Source organism: Lytechinus variegatus, chromosome 13 (assembly GCF_018143015.1).
Source record: "Lytechinus variegatus isolate NC3 chromosome 13, Lvar_3.0, whole genome shotgun sequence".
NCBI classification, from domain to species: domain Eukaryota; kingdom Metazoa; phylum Echinodermata; class Echinoidea; order Temnopleuroida; family Toxopneustidae; genus Lytechinus; species Lytechinus variegatus.
The window spans coordinates 328,236-343,816 of record NC_054752.1 but is presented as its reverse complement, the minus strand read 5'-3'; the positions used below and the strand labels follow the sequence as shown (position 1 = coordinate 343,816).

The window sequence follows — 15,581 nt, the reverse complement described above, 5'->3', positions numbered from 1 at the left end:
TCTATCAATCTATTTCAACGTTTAATTTTTCTTTTCCTCTACATCATATAAAAGATCTTGTTTTCCAATATCACAATCTCTTCCTTATGAAGGATCCTGTACTGATCCACTCGTAACCAACTAAATCACACTGAAATATAATATACTCAATATTCAGAATAACTTAGACACTAACCACATATCAATATATAAACCCCTCAAACAATTTTGGAAAACTGAGTTTGGCCATTAATTTCTCCCAACTTCAAATTTTACACAATGCATATTTGACATCATTCAAAAGATCATTTAATTCTTTTTTTTTTTTTTAATGCTTCAAAATTTAATTTCAATTTTTTCAATTCAATTTCAATTTCAATTCAATTATTTATTTTCCACTTTCAATTTCATATTTACAATTATGATTCAATTGACATAGTAACATATTATAATCACATTTGAAGTACATCCAAAAAATAAACAACATTCTAAAATTACAATAGACAATTATCAAATCGAGATATATAAATATTTGAAAGGGAGGGAGGGCCAACTGAAAAGCAGAGCTTGTAAAATGTAGGCCCCCTTATTGTTTTAATTACTTTTTTATAGCAACTGAATTGCCTTTTTTTGTAAAAAACGAAACAAAACAAACAAACAAAAAACATAACAATATTTACATTATGTAATATATACATTATTATACAAATCATATGCATCATATAAAAAAAATTATATATATGAATCATTCACAGTGTATACACATTATTAAAGGTTTCCCACTTAACACTGAAGGCTTAATTTGAAATTGATGAATTAAATATTTAGTAATAATTCAGGAGAAATAATTTAAGTCGTTTTTTGAACATTTGTATAGAATTGCATTGTTTTATATCAATTGTAAAAAAATTCCATAGTTTAGGACCCATAAATATAAACGTTTTTTGAGCAAATGATGTTCTGTTCAATGGCAAATGAAAAGTTTGCTTGGTGAGTGAAGTGACTATGAATCAAACTATTTTTGAAAAACATATCAATTAGAGGCTAAGGTAGTTGTTTAGTATTGAGCTTGGACATAAACTGTCCAAGTTGAAAAGTGTACAATTCTTTTTAAAATTATGCGTTCATGCCATCACGAAAATAGCAGGATTTAAAAGTGTTGGATAGGGTCTGAATTGAAAAGCTGCAAAACAAGTAAAAAAAAATTTGAAAATCTGAGTTTGGCCATTAATTTTTCCCAAATCCCAATTTTACACAATGCATATTTGATATCATTCAAAAGATCATTTAATTCCCTTTGAAGTGATACCATGTTTGTTATGATCTCCTCGTGGCATCATGCCCCTCCTTGACACGATGAAAAATGGACAGGGCATGTCACCTGTCTCAAAGAAAGAGGGCGAGTTCCTTGTCTATGGCTCACTTCCTGAAAAGTTCATCAGGATTGAGTGACTGTACACAATCCATATGTATTGCAGCTTGCTTCTCCCTGTTTTGTGGGGTTCCTTTATGCAGTGGAAGCACTGCAGTCTCTCTGCTCAATGAACAAACCTGTAGAAACAATAAAGACACAGACATGTTGAACAATTTGAAAGATTTAAAGTTTATCTATGTACAAATATACAAAGAATTAAGCATAGAAAAACCTGTCTTGCGATGATGCTGAAACCACTCTTGGTGAGGAAGGTGTCAGAGGAAGCAGGGCACTTGGCATCAGGGTAATGGAATCTTCAGGTGGAGTACACCCACTGGTCGCCAGAAGAAACACATGGTGGCATAGAATGAGAGCATCGATGGTATCCCTGTACCAGAAATCGGAGGAGGAAGGGGGGGTAGAACTCAATGCATGGCCTGAATATGGTCTTGGACCCTGTTCAGGTAAAAAAGGCCATGCGGCCCATCACTCTTCGTCCAGGGGATGTTTGGTGAATATATTGTCACATGCATCCCAGGATTTCTGCCACCCTTCAAGTAATGTCGAAGTTGATGGCGATGTCAATGTTGAGGTTGACGTCGATAGCTGGCTTAACAGCAGGGCGGTATTCTGAAAGCACATTAGCAGTCAATTAGCATTTTGTTATTCTGAAAAGTCACTTGTAAAGTGTCCCTTTCCTTATTTGGCAGGGTCGCATTGCACGTGCTTGCAATAGTATACAAATAGCGAATTGGCATGAGTGCGATGGTGCGAGATTTCGCATGAGGTGAAAGAAAGATGCTCTATCAACGAGGCGTTAGCCGAGTTGAATAGAGCTATGACTAAAAAAAGGAGAGAATTGTGGAGAAAGATGTAAAAAGAGAATAAAATAAAGAGATAGAAGGTAGCATACAGAAAAAAGTAAAAAAAGGAATTGGAAATCTGGTAATATTTATTTATATTAATATGGGGGTGGTGCCCTTATTTGCTAGAGCTCCTGTGAGTACTGAGCTGACTGGGCTTGCCCCTTAAATTGTCGGTGAATGGTGCAGCAAACACAAGGGCACCAGGCCCCACCAAGATGTAGCTGGGAACTTCAGTGGTGGTGATGCAGGATGGTACTTGTAGTGATTTAAGATTTCTATTTATATCTAAGTAGCTGTTTGTAATGCACGTGTATAAAATTTTGTATCCAAAGGAACTGTTGTTGCGCTCGCGCCATAAGCATCTCTGGACGATGTGTGCGCTCAATAAGATATCACTATTATTATTATTATTGTTAGCATGATGCATTATTTATTATGCTTCATTTCATCTTGTTTTCAACAAATATTGCAACTTATATGTTTATACTTACTGTACGAGGATTGATCACAGCTTCCATAGTATAAACAAATTTCAACAGTCCACAAAAGTGTGGATTTATTAAGAAAACAGTAATCGACCTGGCAGTGTATTTGAAGGTTCCACCATTGGCTTGAATATACATGGGGTGTCAGTAACATAGCATTGAGCAAGCTGGTCGTTGGAGATTGTGATTGGTCTGTAGATGAGATCTGTAGATGAGAAGCTTGTTCACGAAGCTCACTGACGGAGTATTTTGATGATGTGAGGATAAAAATTGGAGTCGAGTGATTGGTCTGTTGGTTAGAGGTAGTCTACAAATGTAGACCCACATCTGCAGTGTGTGTACCTCAGCTGTTTTAACGAGTCTGCATAGCAGACTAGGTGTACTGAGGCTGCAGAAGTGGCTCGCTTCGCTCGCCCTTTCAGTAAACCAGTAGCAGATCCCACCTCACGAGCCATTCAGAGTCTGCATAGCAGACTAGGTTAGAGGTGTCGTAATTGGCTGAGCAAGTTCTTGTGTTGTTGACGGAGATGGCATCAAATGTCATCTAGGGATCAAAAGGTCAAGTTTTCCTTCGATTTGATGATCTTTATTTTTTCATCAGTTTTATGCTCTCACTTAGATGATCCTTGGGTAATACAGCACATCCATGAGGATAATGGGGACAAAGGTCATCTAGGGGTCAAAAGGTCAAATGATATGAGGTCATATCCATCCTTTTTTTAATTTTTTGTGCCACTAATTCTCATTCTTTATTTCTGCAGAAATTTGGATCACAATTGGTTCAAATGATTATAACGTAATGCCACATGTTTGTTGAGGATGATTGGATCAAATATCATCTAAGGGTCAAAAAGTCTAGTTTTGTTCAAATTGTTCTCATTTATATCTGGATCATTTATGTTCACACTTGGTACAAATGATCCTTGGGTAATACCATGTCATTTAGGAAGATGGGGTTAAAGGTCATCTAGAGTCAAAAGATCACAATTCATATTTTATTGATCACAATTCATATTTTATTGATCACAAAATCTGGTGAGACTTGTGGTTCATGAACCACCTTTTATTTTTTGTTATCTTTGGACCATTTGTAGAAAATCATAAATAAACTGGAATTGACGGTTGTTAAGATGTAAAGCTTATATTGTAATTGTAATGTGATCCACATCTAGAGTGTGGTAGCATTTTTGTGGGACACACTGTATATAACCTGCTTTTAAAACTTTTGCTTATTCTGTTGAAGACAACAAGAATGCGCTTGTTGAAACATTGAGTTTTGGTGCTCCTTTTTCAGAACCCACATAATGCCAACAAAAGATACATGTACATGGTGCACTCTTCTTCTCCGCCATGGAAACCCTCACAAGTTAGGAGCTTTTTTTTTTAAGGGATCGCCTTGTTTTTTTAATTTACTTTTTAACCATTGTATATTTTCTATTCCTGGAACTATTTTTTTTGTATGTATTGTTTTTTCAGCTATTCTAGTTGCAACTGTGTAACATACAGTGGTACCCTGATCTATAGAGATTCCATCACTCTTAAAAAAACACCGCAAAGCAGCATTAGACAGCGGATGGGACAACACACTGCAATAGCCTCATGTGTATTAGTTGGTGACAAGCTTAGATATATCAGCAAGCAAGTGCTGGCAAAGTTTGGCGGGATGCAAGATTATGGTAAGAATAGTTTTGAATTTTTGTAAACTTGGGATCTACATCTCTACAGTCGATGATAACTTTTACGCACAAATGAAGGCCTTGGCTTCAGATAAAAAAATCAATTTCAGACATCCCACTAATAATGGACATTTAAGTCTAGTCAGCATGCATCAAATACGTGCTGGTAAATGCTGGTAAATACATCTGTAAAGATGATGACGTCATCCAAGATGGCAACTTACAATGACCCACGAAAGAATCGAGGATGACTAAGTTTTGATCATCATTTGAAAGGAAGTAGCGGTAATTGCAGTCTAAGGTATGATGTTTCTGAATTTTATATATTTTCTCGTAAGTTTGGATGTAATCATTTTTTGTCTTGCCCACCAGAGGTGAAGGCAAGACTTAGGGATCCAAATGTCGTCCGTCCGTCACAAACCTGTAATGACACATATCTCCACAACCATAAGTCGCTTTTCAACCAAACTTGGATGGTAGATGGACTTGGGGGACCTGCATGTTATGCTCTAGTCTGAGGTCACATGGTAAGGTCAAAGGTCATTTTCAGGTCAACGTTAAAGTTTACATGCAAGACTCTCTTATGACACCTAACTCCACAACTGTAAGTCGCTTTTCAACCTAACTTGTATGGTAGATGGACTGTTATGCTGCAGTCGGAGGTCACATGGTAAGGTCAAAGGTCATTTTCAGGTCAACGTTAAAGTTTACATGCAAGATTCTTAACTCCGCAACCGTAAGTCCCTTTTCAACCAAACTTGGATGGTAAATGGACTTGGAGGACGTGCACGTTATGCTGCAGTCGGAGGTCACATGATAAGGTCAAAGGTCATTTTCAGGTCAATGTTAAAGTTTACATGCAAGACTCTCTTATGACACCTAACTCCACAACCGTATGTCGTTTTTCAACCAAACTTGGATGGTAGATGGACTTGGGGACATGCATGTTATGCTCCAGTTGGAGGTCACATGGTAAGGTCAAAGGTCATTTTCAGGTCAACGTTATAGTTTACATGCAAGACTCTCTTATGACACCTAACTCCACAACTGTAAGTCGCTTTTCAACCAAACTTGGATGATAGATGGACTTGGGGGACGTGCATGTTATGCTGCAGTCGGAGGTCACATGGTAAGGTCAAAGGTCATTTTCGGGTCAACGTTAAAGTTTACATGCAAGACTCTCTTATGACACCTAACTCCACAACCTCATGTCGTTTTTGTCTCACCTGCGAAGCAAAGTGAGACTATAGGCGCCGCTTTTCCGATGGCGACGGCGGCGGCGGCGTCAACATCAAATCTTAACCTGAGGTTAAGTTTTTGAAATGACGTCATAACTTAGAAAGTATATGGACCTAGTTAATAAAACTTGGCCATAAGGTTAATCAAGTATTACTGAACATCCTATTAGAATTTCATGTCACATGACCAAGGTCAAAGGTCATTTAGGGTCAATGAACTTAGACCATGTTGGAGGAATCAACATCGAAATCTTAACCTGAGGTTAAGTTTTTGAAATGTCATCATAACTTAGAAAATATATGGACCTAGTTCATGAAACTTGGACATAAGGTTAATCAAGTATCACTGAACATCCTGCATGAATTTCACATCACATGACCAAGGTCAAAGGTCATTTAGGGTCAATGAACTTTGGCCGAATTTGGGATATCTGTTGAATTCCCATCATAACTTTGAAAGTTTATGGATCTGATTCATGAAACTTAGACATAATAGTAATCAAGCATCACTGAACATTTTGTGCAAGTTTCAGGTCTCATGATTAAGGTCAAAGGTCATTTAGGGTCAATGAACTTTGGCCAAATCGGGGTATCTGTTGAATTACCATCATAACTTTGAAATTTTATTGGTCTAGTTCATTAAACCTGGACATTAGAGCAATCAAGTATCACTGAACATCCTGTGCGCGTTTCAGATCACATGTCCAAGGTCAAAGGTCAATGAACTTTGGCCGAATTGGGTGTATCTGTTAAAATAACCATCATTACTTTGAAAGTTTATGGATCTGATTCATGAAACTTGTACATAAGAGTAATCAAGTATCACTGAACATCCTGTTCGAGTTTCAGGTCACATGATCAGGGTCAAAGGTCATGTAAGGTCAATGAACTTTGGCCATGTTGGTTTTTTTTGTTGAATAACCATCATATCTCTGTAAGTTTATTGGTCTAGTTCATAAAAAGTGGACATAAGAGTAACCATGTATCACTGAACATCTTGTGCGAGTTAGAGTAGTATTCAAAGTCAGCACTGCTGCTATATTGAACCGCGTGATGCAGGTGAGACGGCCAGAGGCATTCCACTTGTTCAACCAAACTTGGATGGTAGATCGACTTTGGGACATGCATGTTATGCTCCAGTTGGAGGTCACATGGTAAGGTCAAAGGTAATTTTCAGGTCAATGTTAAAGTTTACATGCAAGACTCTTAACTAGTCGCTTTTCAACCAAACTTGAATGGTAGATGTACTTAGGCGACCTGCATGTTATGCTGCAGTCGGAGGTCACATGGTAAAGTCAAAGGTCATTTTCAGGTCAACAGTAAAGTTTACGTGCAAGGCTCTTATGACAAGTGTTATTCCATCCCAGTCATTTCACAGTGAAGTTTCGATAAAATCCTCTTGCATGCCCTCACAAATCATGAAATTTCTGGTTATTTTCATCAGTGGGCGAGACAAAAAATTGCTTTTGCCTTGTTTATAATGTGACATTTTATGTACCAAAAACGATACGAAAATCGGGTTTCCGCTGAATGTTAGATCTAACGTTACTGCTGCTCCCTGGGTTAGCAGATACATTGTCTTTATTTACAAGCCAACAACTCATCAGTCTATATATTGGTTCTTGGAGCCAACACGGTTAAAAATACAGAGACTGAAGCTTTTGGTCTAGCATTCTATGAGAAAGGCACAACAACTAACTACCATCAGTTTTTTCAAACCTCAACTTCAAAGTCATCGATCACAACAAGGTAAGAAGCCATTTGGTGGGGGTGGATCCCCCTCAATTAGAGGTTGGAGCGGACCCCCCGCCCTGATTTTTGTCTCACCTGCGAAGCAAAGTGAGACTATAGGCGCCGCTTTTCCGACGGCGGCGTCAACATCAAATCTTAACCTGAGGTTAAGTTTTTGAAATGACATCATAACTGGACCTAGTTCATGAAACTTGGCCATAAGGTTAATCAAGTATTATTGAACATCCTATTAGAGTTTCATGTCACATGACCAAGGTCAAAGGTCATTTAGGGTCAATGAACTTAGACCATGTTGGAGGAATCAACATCGAAATCTTAACCTGTGGTTAAGTTTTTGAAATGTCATCATAACTTAGAAAATATATGGACCTAGTTTATGAAACTTGGACATATGGTTAATCAAGTATCACTGAACATCCTGCATGAGTTTCACGTCACATGACCAAGGTCAAAGGTCATGTAAGGTCAATGAACTTTGGCCATGTTGGGGTTTTTTGTTGAATAACCATCATATCTCTGTAAGTTTATTGGTCTAGTTCATAAAAAGTGGACATAAGAGTAACCATGTATCACTGAACATCTTGTGCGAGTTAGAGTAGTATTCAAAGTCAACACTGCTGCTACATTGAACCGCGAGATGCAGGTGAGATGGCGAGAGGCATTCCACTTGTTTTTTTTTTGCTTGTCCAATTATAGGCGCCGCTTTTCCCACGGCCGCGACGTCAACACCAAATTTTAACCAAAGGTTAAGTTTTTGAAATGACAGCATAACTTAGAAAAGTATATGGACCTAGTTCATGAAACTTGGCCATAAGGTTAATCAAGTATTTCTGAACATCCTGCCTGAGTTTCACATCACATGACCAAGGTCAAAGGTCATTTAGGGTCAATGAACTTAGACCATGTTTTGGGAATCAGCACCAAAATCTTAACCTAAGGTTAAGTTTTTGAAATGTCATCATAACTTATAGAAAATATAAGGACCTAGTTCATGAAACTTGGACATAAGGTTGATCAAGTATTACTGAACATCCTGCCTGAGTTTCACATCACATGATCAAGGTCAAAGGTCATTTAGGGTCAATGAACTTTGGACAATTGGGGGTATCTGTTGAATTACCATCATAACTTTGAAAGTTTATGGATCTGATTCATGAAACATGGACATAAGAGTAATAAAGTATCACTGAACATCATGTGCAAGTTTCAGGTCACTTGATTAAGGTCAATGCACTTTGACCATGTTGGGGGTATTTGTTGAATTGCTATCATCACTCTGTAAAGTGTATTGGTCTAGTTCATAAAACTTGGACATAATAAAGAGTAATAAAGTATTACTGAGCATCCTGTGTGAGTTTCAAAAAAAAAAAAAAAGAACTTTAGGTCTTTCCTTTGAAAATTGTGCTATAAATCTGTGTAACAATTATAATTCCAGCTTTTGTTTTGTTAAGAGAACAATAATATGAAATGGTAGGCCTACCATTATTCTCTTTATTCATTTTTTCATAACATTGAAATAAAGAGTTGCCAAACCTGTTGTACGTATAATTTCTCATGTTCTACATGTATATATTTAGCCTACATGATTGTTTGGTGGGCAAATTTGTCAAATTCTGATCTCCATGTTTTCTGAAACCATTTTCTCCTTTTTCTGTATGGGTAGGAGGTATTCCTATAGTACTACGAAATTATGTAGGTTAGGGAGTATTTTTTCAATATCACATGGAAAATATTGGGTGACTAGCGTCCTGGGATAACTCCATGGGCGAAGTATGTTTTTCTTTATTATTACAATAGAACTTGGGATTTACTATTAAAGAAAACCTTATTGCCTCAAAAGGTAGGAATAATACCATATTTTTTTTCATGAATAAAAATTAAATAAAATTTATACTAACATTTTGAATTCATTGATTTTCTACTACATCATTTAATGATAATATACATGCAATTAAAAAGGAAATAACACTTCATAATCAATGCAAAGGCATTTTATTTGAGCAATCTACATGCTGTCAGCATCAAGCAGTTTGAGATTTACAAGGTGGCTGCAGAAAAGATTAAAACAACCCAGATCAAATATAAGACATCATGTGGTGGATATCATCAGCTTTTATTTTGCTGTAACAGATTCTGGTTTCCAATTCAGAGAGTAGCATTTAGATCATATAGACTTTTATTTGTTTATTTCAAATGTATGTACAGTATTTAACCAGGGTAGCCCACTCAGCAATAAAATGATCTCCCATGAGGCCCTGGAATACATGATAAAAAGAAGTATAAAACATTGAAAAAAACATATGCAAATATACAAAAATTATTGAAGATGATTTATTTAACTCATATCAAAAAACAAAATAGCAAGTATACAGCATTATTAAAAAATGATAAAAACTGTAGAGAATGAAGAAAATTAAACACAAAGTAGTTTAAAAATAAATAAAGAAGGTAGACATACATGTAAAATGTTAAATTTAAAAGGCAGTAAGAAAACTTTAAATATGAAAAGATGCAGTTTCAGCTTTTGTTTAAAAGTTAAAAAAGATTTTGACTGTTTCAAGTTGTTCCAAAGTAAAATTTCTGAGGATAGAGAGTGTTTCTGTAATGAGCTTTTGGGTTGATCAGGTTATCTTTTGCTGTGTATGTAGTGTGAAAACAATGAGATATACTTGCAATCTTGAGTAAACACATTACAAAAGAATTCTGATGACAGATCACCGATACATCTGATACAAAAAATAATAACACAATCATTGAAGGGAAGCCATTTTAGTTCATTATAAAAATTCTTTTGAGGGGGTATAAAAAATATATTTTAGAATCAATGTAGCGGCTATTTTTTGAAGTTTGATTATACGTTAAGTGTGCATGATAACGCAACCCAAGATTTCAAAGCAATAGTCAAGGTGTGTTTGGACTTAACATAATATATATAAAGAGTCTTAAGGTTTTTAGGGCTGTTATTGTTAAGAAAATTCTCTGTCGATGTATGGCTGAAAATATGTTACTGATATCTTTAACTATCGACAAAAGAACATAATCAATACATAATCAATAATCAATTTATGCATTATAGCGATGACACAATACTTGCGTTGGTCAAAATTTTTATCTGCCTCTGTACCAAAAATGCTTTAAAATGCGCGTTCATGGGATGTAAACGATTACATAACATCTTTAACAAACATATCTAGCATAAATACATCCCCCTTACACGTTATTAGCATTATTTTAGGGTTGGATGAAGTTTTATTGATAATTTTGGGGCTTTTTGGACATCATTCTGAGCAGTCAACGTCTTTTGCCTATCTACCATTTTGATATTTTGCTCAACATCTTCGAACGTAGAGGGCAGCAACAAAAAGCTGTGTGCTGCCTTCTACATTGAGACTTCGTTAAAATTGAGCTTGCACTTGTGAATGTTTTCGATATACGATCAAATGGAGTCGAGTGCAGTCACGATGTTTGGATTGTCATGATTATAGCGAAGTGAGATCATGTTTTGTGGCGAGTAAATAACCGTATTTTGTTGAGATTTTGGAGTGATTTCTGTTGCTGTTCTAACTTCTGTTGTCACTTCTGTGCATTTTGAGGAAAAATGTGTTTTCCTTGATTTTCCATCTGAAAAGCCACTTTCAAAAGGCTATTCCATGAATTCTGTGAAATCGTGGAAAATCACTGTCATGTCCCTACATAATAGCGGGTATTAAAGAAAAGAAAGAGGTTATCGATAACGCAAAGTGGCAAAAAAACAAGTGATTATCGACAAGACTAGCGATAAAGAGGTTATCGATTAGCATATGGGGGGAGACCAACTTCCACTGATGAATGGATACCATGCGCGACCATGGGGTCTCGAAAAGCACCCTGAACAAGTATTTTCCATATTCTTAAAATGCACCCCTTTAAGTATTAGCGTGTGAAACCCTACCCTTAACAAGTAGTGGAAACAAAACGATACTATTGGCAAGTATTTCCTGAATTGAATCCCTGAACAAGTACAGCAATATTTCAATTATTATGTCATGGACGTCGGTTTTTCCTTTACCTTGATCATTGGGTTTTGTACGGCCACACCTCGCACAAAACCTAGGCCTACTCTAAACACGTAGTGTTGACTGTTCCGGCAAAAAGTACATCCTTTGTAAAACATTTTATGTTTTTTATACCCTTTGTCTCTAAACACGTAGCTTTCCAAGCGAAATAGATACCCTTTTTCCATTATTTTCAATAGTGTTTTTGACACCCTTATTACATTTTGTATGTAATGTGCCCTATCTTTATTTATTATTTATTTTGCATCACCTGTGCCTGCGAAAAGCGAACTGTATCATGATGACCCACAGGTCTCTCTTCATGATATAACTGATTGGGGGAGTGCAGGTGGACCACTACACTGGGGTTTCCCCCAAGTTTTATACGAATAATGCAGTGGGTTCTTAACGTGCAAAGGTGGTGACTCTCCTTTACACAGGGCCTCCATTTAACGTCCTATCTGAGGGACGGGAGTGTTTTTCATTGTACCATAGTCGTCTGCATCTATGAAACATGGGAGAAACTTTTCCACACAATGCACTGGCTTCATTCATCCGCCCGGGGTAGACTCGAAAAAGTCATCCTTTGTACATTTTTGGGTCGCCCCGGGATTAGCATGGCCTTTGTCTTATCCATAGTAAGTTATTTACATGTACAACCATTCTTTGAATGAATTTTATCATCTTGAAGCTTACATTGAATATCTTGTACAGACTCTCTTTGGGTTCTGTTAAAATTAATAAATTCACCAAGATGAAGAACATTGATTTCCGAACAATGTCTTGTAATTGGTGGGTCAAATTCGGCTTGATGTGTTTTCCTGCGTATAGTGTATCCGCTATGTACTCAGTAGGCATATATTCATATAACGCATATGGCGTATCCGGTATGTACATGTACTCTGTAGACATACACATATAACGCGTATGGCGTATCCGATATGTGCGCTGTGAGCATATAATGTGGTCTGGGAAAAGTTTACATGTAGGCCTCAAAAACTTGAAATACATGTAAGTCACATAAAAACACCTTCAACACGAACAATTATAATCCACGAAGATAAGGCAATACAATGAAGGCTAAAAGTGGATTTTTCACTGAATTACGGTAGATCCTGTTCAGAGCCGATTTCCTTTATATCAGTTGTTTCAACTTTACTCTCCAGTATTCATACCGCTGCTAGGTTGCTGAGAAATAGTTCAAAATAACATCTTTTTTTAGATTTTCTTAAAGATCAAAATGATCATCATGATACCATACTTCATATTTTATGTTCCATCGTTCTATCAAACATTACCAAGACTATGCACAGTCCCTCCACTGCATTTGACCTCCTTGGCAGTCAATTTCTCTTTTAGAAGTTGATTTGTTTGAATATTGTCTTTACCTCAGGTGTCAAGCCAGACCAGAATATCACAGTGGCCGTCAGTCCTATCGAGAGAACCATCAATCATAAAGAGATTCCAGGAGTTATCATTAAGTTTGCTAGTTCATCTGTCAGTCAGGTTAGTGTAATAATGAGTTATCATAAAGTTTGCTAGTTCATCTGTCAGTCATGGTAATGTTATAATGAGTGATCATTAAGTTTGTTGGTTCATCTGTAAGTCAGGTTAATGTAATAGTGAGTTATCATTAAGTTTGCTAGTTCATTTGTCAGTCGGGTTAGTGTAATAATGAATTATCATCAAGTTTGCCAGTTCATCTGTCAGGTTAGTGTAATAATGAGTTATCATTAGGTTTGCCAGTTCATCTGTCAGTCAGGTTTTATAGTGTAATAGTGGTTATCATTAAGTTTGCTACTTCATCTGTCAGTCAGGTTAGTGTAATAATGAGTTATCATTAAGTTTGCCAGTTCATCTGTCAGTCAGGTTAGTGTAATAGTGGTTATCATTAAGTTTGCTACTTCATCTGTCAGTCAGGTTAGTGCAATAATGAGTTATCATTAAATTTGCTAGTTCATCTGTCAGTCAGGTTAGTGAAATAGTGAGTTATCATTAAATTTGCTCTTTCATCTGTCAGGCAGGTTAGTGTAGTAATGACTTATCATTAAGTTTCATTTGTCAGTCAGGTTAGTATAATAATGAGTTATCATTAAGTTTGCTAGTTCATCTGTCAGTCAGTCAGCTTAGTGTAATAGTGGGTTATCATTAAGTTTGCTAGGTCATCTGCCAGTCAGGTTAGTGTAATAATAGTGGGTTATCATTAAGTTTGCTAGTTCATCTGTCAATCAGGTTAGTGTAATAATGAGTTATCATAAAGTTTGCTGGTTCATCTGTCAGTCAGGTTAGTGTAATAGTGGTTATCATTAAGTTTGCTAGTTCATTTGTCAGTCGGGTTAGTGTAATAATGAATTATCATCAAGTTTGCCAGTTCATCTGTCAGGTTAGTGTAATAATGAGTTATCATTAGGTTTGCCAGTTCATCTGTCAGTCAGGTTTTATAGTGTAATAGTGGTTATCATTAAGTTTGCTACTTCATCTGTCAGTCAGGTTAGTGTAAAAATGAGTTATCATTAAGTTTGCCAGTTCCTCTGTCAGTCAGGTTAGTGTAATAGTGGTTATCATTAAGTTTGCTACTTCATCTGTCAGTCAGGTTAGTGTAATAATGAGTTATCATTAAGTTTGCTAGTTCATCTGTCAGTCAGGTTAGTGAAATAGTGAGTTATCATTAAGTTTGCTACTTCATCTGTCGGTCAGGTTAGTGTAGTAATGAGTTATCATTAAGTTTGGTAGTTCATTTGTCAGTCAGGTTAGTGTAATAATGAATTATCATCAAGTTTGCCAGTTCATCTGTCAGGTTAGTGTAATAATGAGTTATCATTAAGTTTGCTGGTTCATCTGTCAGTCAGGTTAGTGTAGTAATGAGTTATCATTACGTTTGCCAGTTCATCTGTCAGTCAGTTTAGTCAAATAGTGATTATCATTAAGTTTGCTAGTTCTTCTGTCAGTCAGGTTAGTGTAATAGTGAGTTATCATTAAGTTTGCTACTTCATCTCTCAGTCAGGTTAGTGTAATAGTGAGTTATCATTAAGTTTGCTAGTTCATCTGTCAGTCAGGTTAGTGTAATAGTGAGTTATCATAAAGCTTGCTGGTTCATCTGTCAGGTTAGTGTAATAGTGAGTTATCATTAAGTTTGCTAGTTCATCTGTTAGTCAGGTTAGTGTAATAGTGAGTTATCATTAAGTTTGCTGGTTCATCTGTCAGGTTAGTGTAATAATGAGTTATCATTAAGTTTGCTAGTTCATCTGTCAGTCAGGTTAGTGTAATAGTGAGTTATCATTAAGTTTTCTGGTTCATCTGTCAGTCAGGTTAGTGTAATAATGATTTATTAAGTTTGCTAGTTCATCTGTCAGTCAGGTTAGTGTAATAATGAGTTATCATTAAGTTTGCTAGTTTATCTGTCAGTCAGGTTAGAGTAATCAAGTTTGCTAGTTCATTTGTCAGTTAGGTCCATGTGTAAGTGAGTTATTAGGTTTGCTATTTTATCTGTCAGTCAGGTTAGTAGTGTAATAGTTAACATTAAGTTTGCTAGTTCATCTGTTAGTCAGGTTAGTGTAATAATGAGTTATCATTAAGTTTGCTAGTTCATCGGTCAATCAGGTTAGTGTAATAGTGGGTTATCATTAAGTTTGCTAGTTCATCGGTCAATCAGGTTAGTGTAATAGTGGGTTATCATTACGTTTGCAAGTTCATCTGTCAGGTTAGTGTAATAATGGTTATCATTAAGTTTGCTAGTTCATCTGTCAGTCAGTTTAGTCAAATAGTGGTTATCATTAAGTTGCTAGTTCATCGGTCAATCAGGTTAGTGTAATAATGAGTTATCATTAAGCTTGCTAGTTCATCTGTCAGTCAGGTAAGTGTAATAGCGAGTTAACATTAAGTTTGCTAGTTCATTTGTCAGTTAGGTCCATGTGTAAGTGAGTTATTAAGTTTGTTATTTCATCTGTCAGTCAGGTTAGTATTGTAATAGTGAACATAGCTAAGTTTGCTAACTTAACATAGCTAAGTTTGCCAACTTAACATAGTTAAGTTTGCTAGTTCATCTCTCAGGTGAGTGTAATAGTGAGTTATCATTAAGTTTGCTAGTTCATCTGTCAGTTAGTGTAATATTATAGTTATCATTAAGTTTGCTAGTTC

At 36.2% G+C, this 15,581-nt stretch overlaps 1 protein-coding gene across 3 annotated transcripts in view; it reads left to right on the top strand.

Annotated features, from left to right (window-relative positions):
* Positions 1 to 13,225, top strand: part of LOC121426219 (urease accessory protein D-like) — a 45,724-nt gene extending 32,499 nt beyond the window's left edge. For 2 of the 3 annotated variants that reach the window (XM_041622434.1, XM_041622433.1), the window contains 2 exons: positions 4,221 to 4,420; positions 12,838 to 13,225. In XM_041622434.1, coding sequence (XP_041478368.1) covers positions 4,221 to 4,420; positions 12,838 to 12,986 — 349 coding nt within the window. In that variant the 3' untranslated portion in view covers positions 12,987 to 13,225. The remainder of the gene's footprint in view (positions 1 to 4,220; positions 4,421 to 12,837) is intronic. The other variant, XM_041622435.1, reaches the window with a different exon arrangement.
* Positions 13,226 to 15,581: the final 2,356 nt, after the last annotated feature.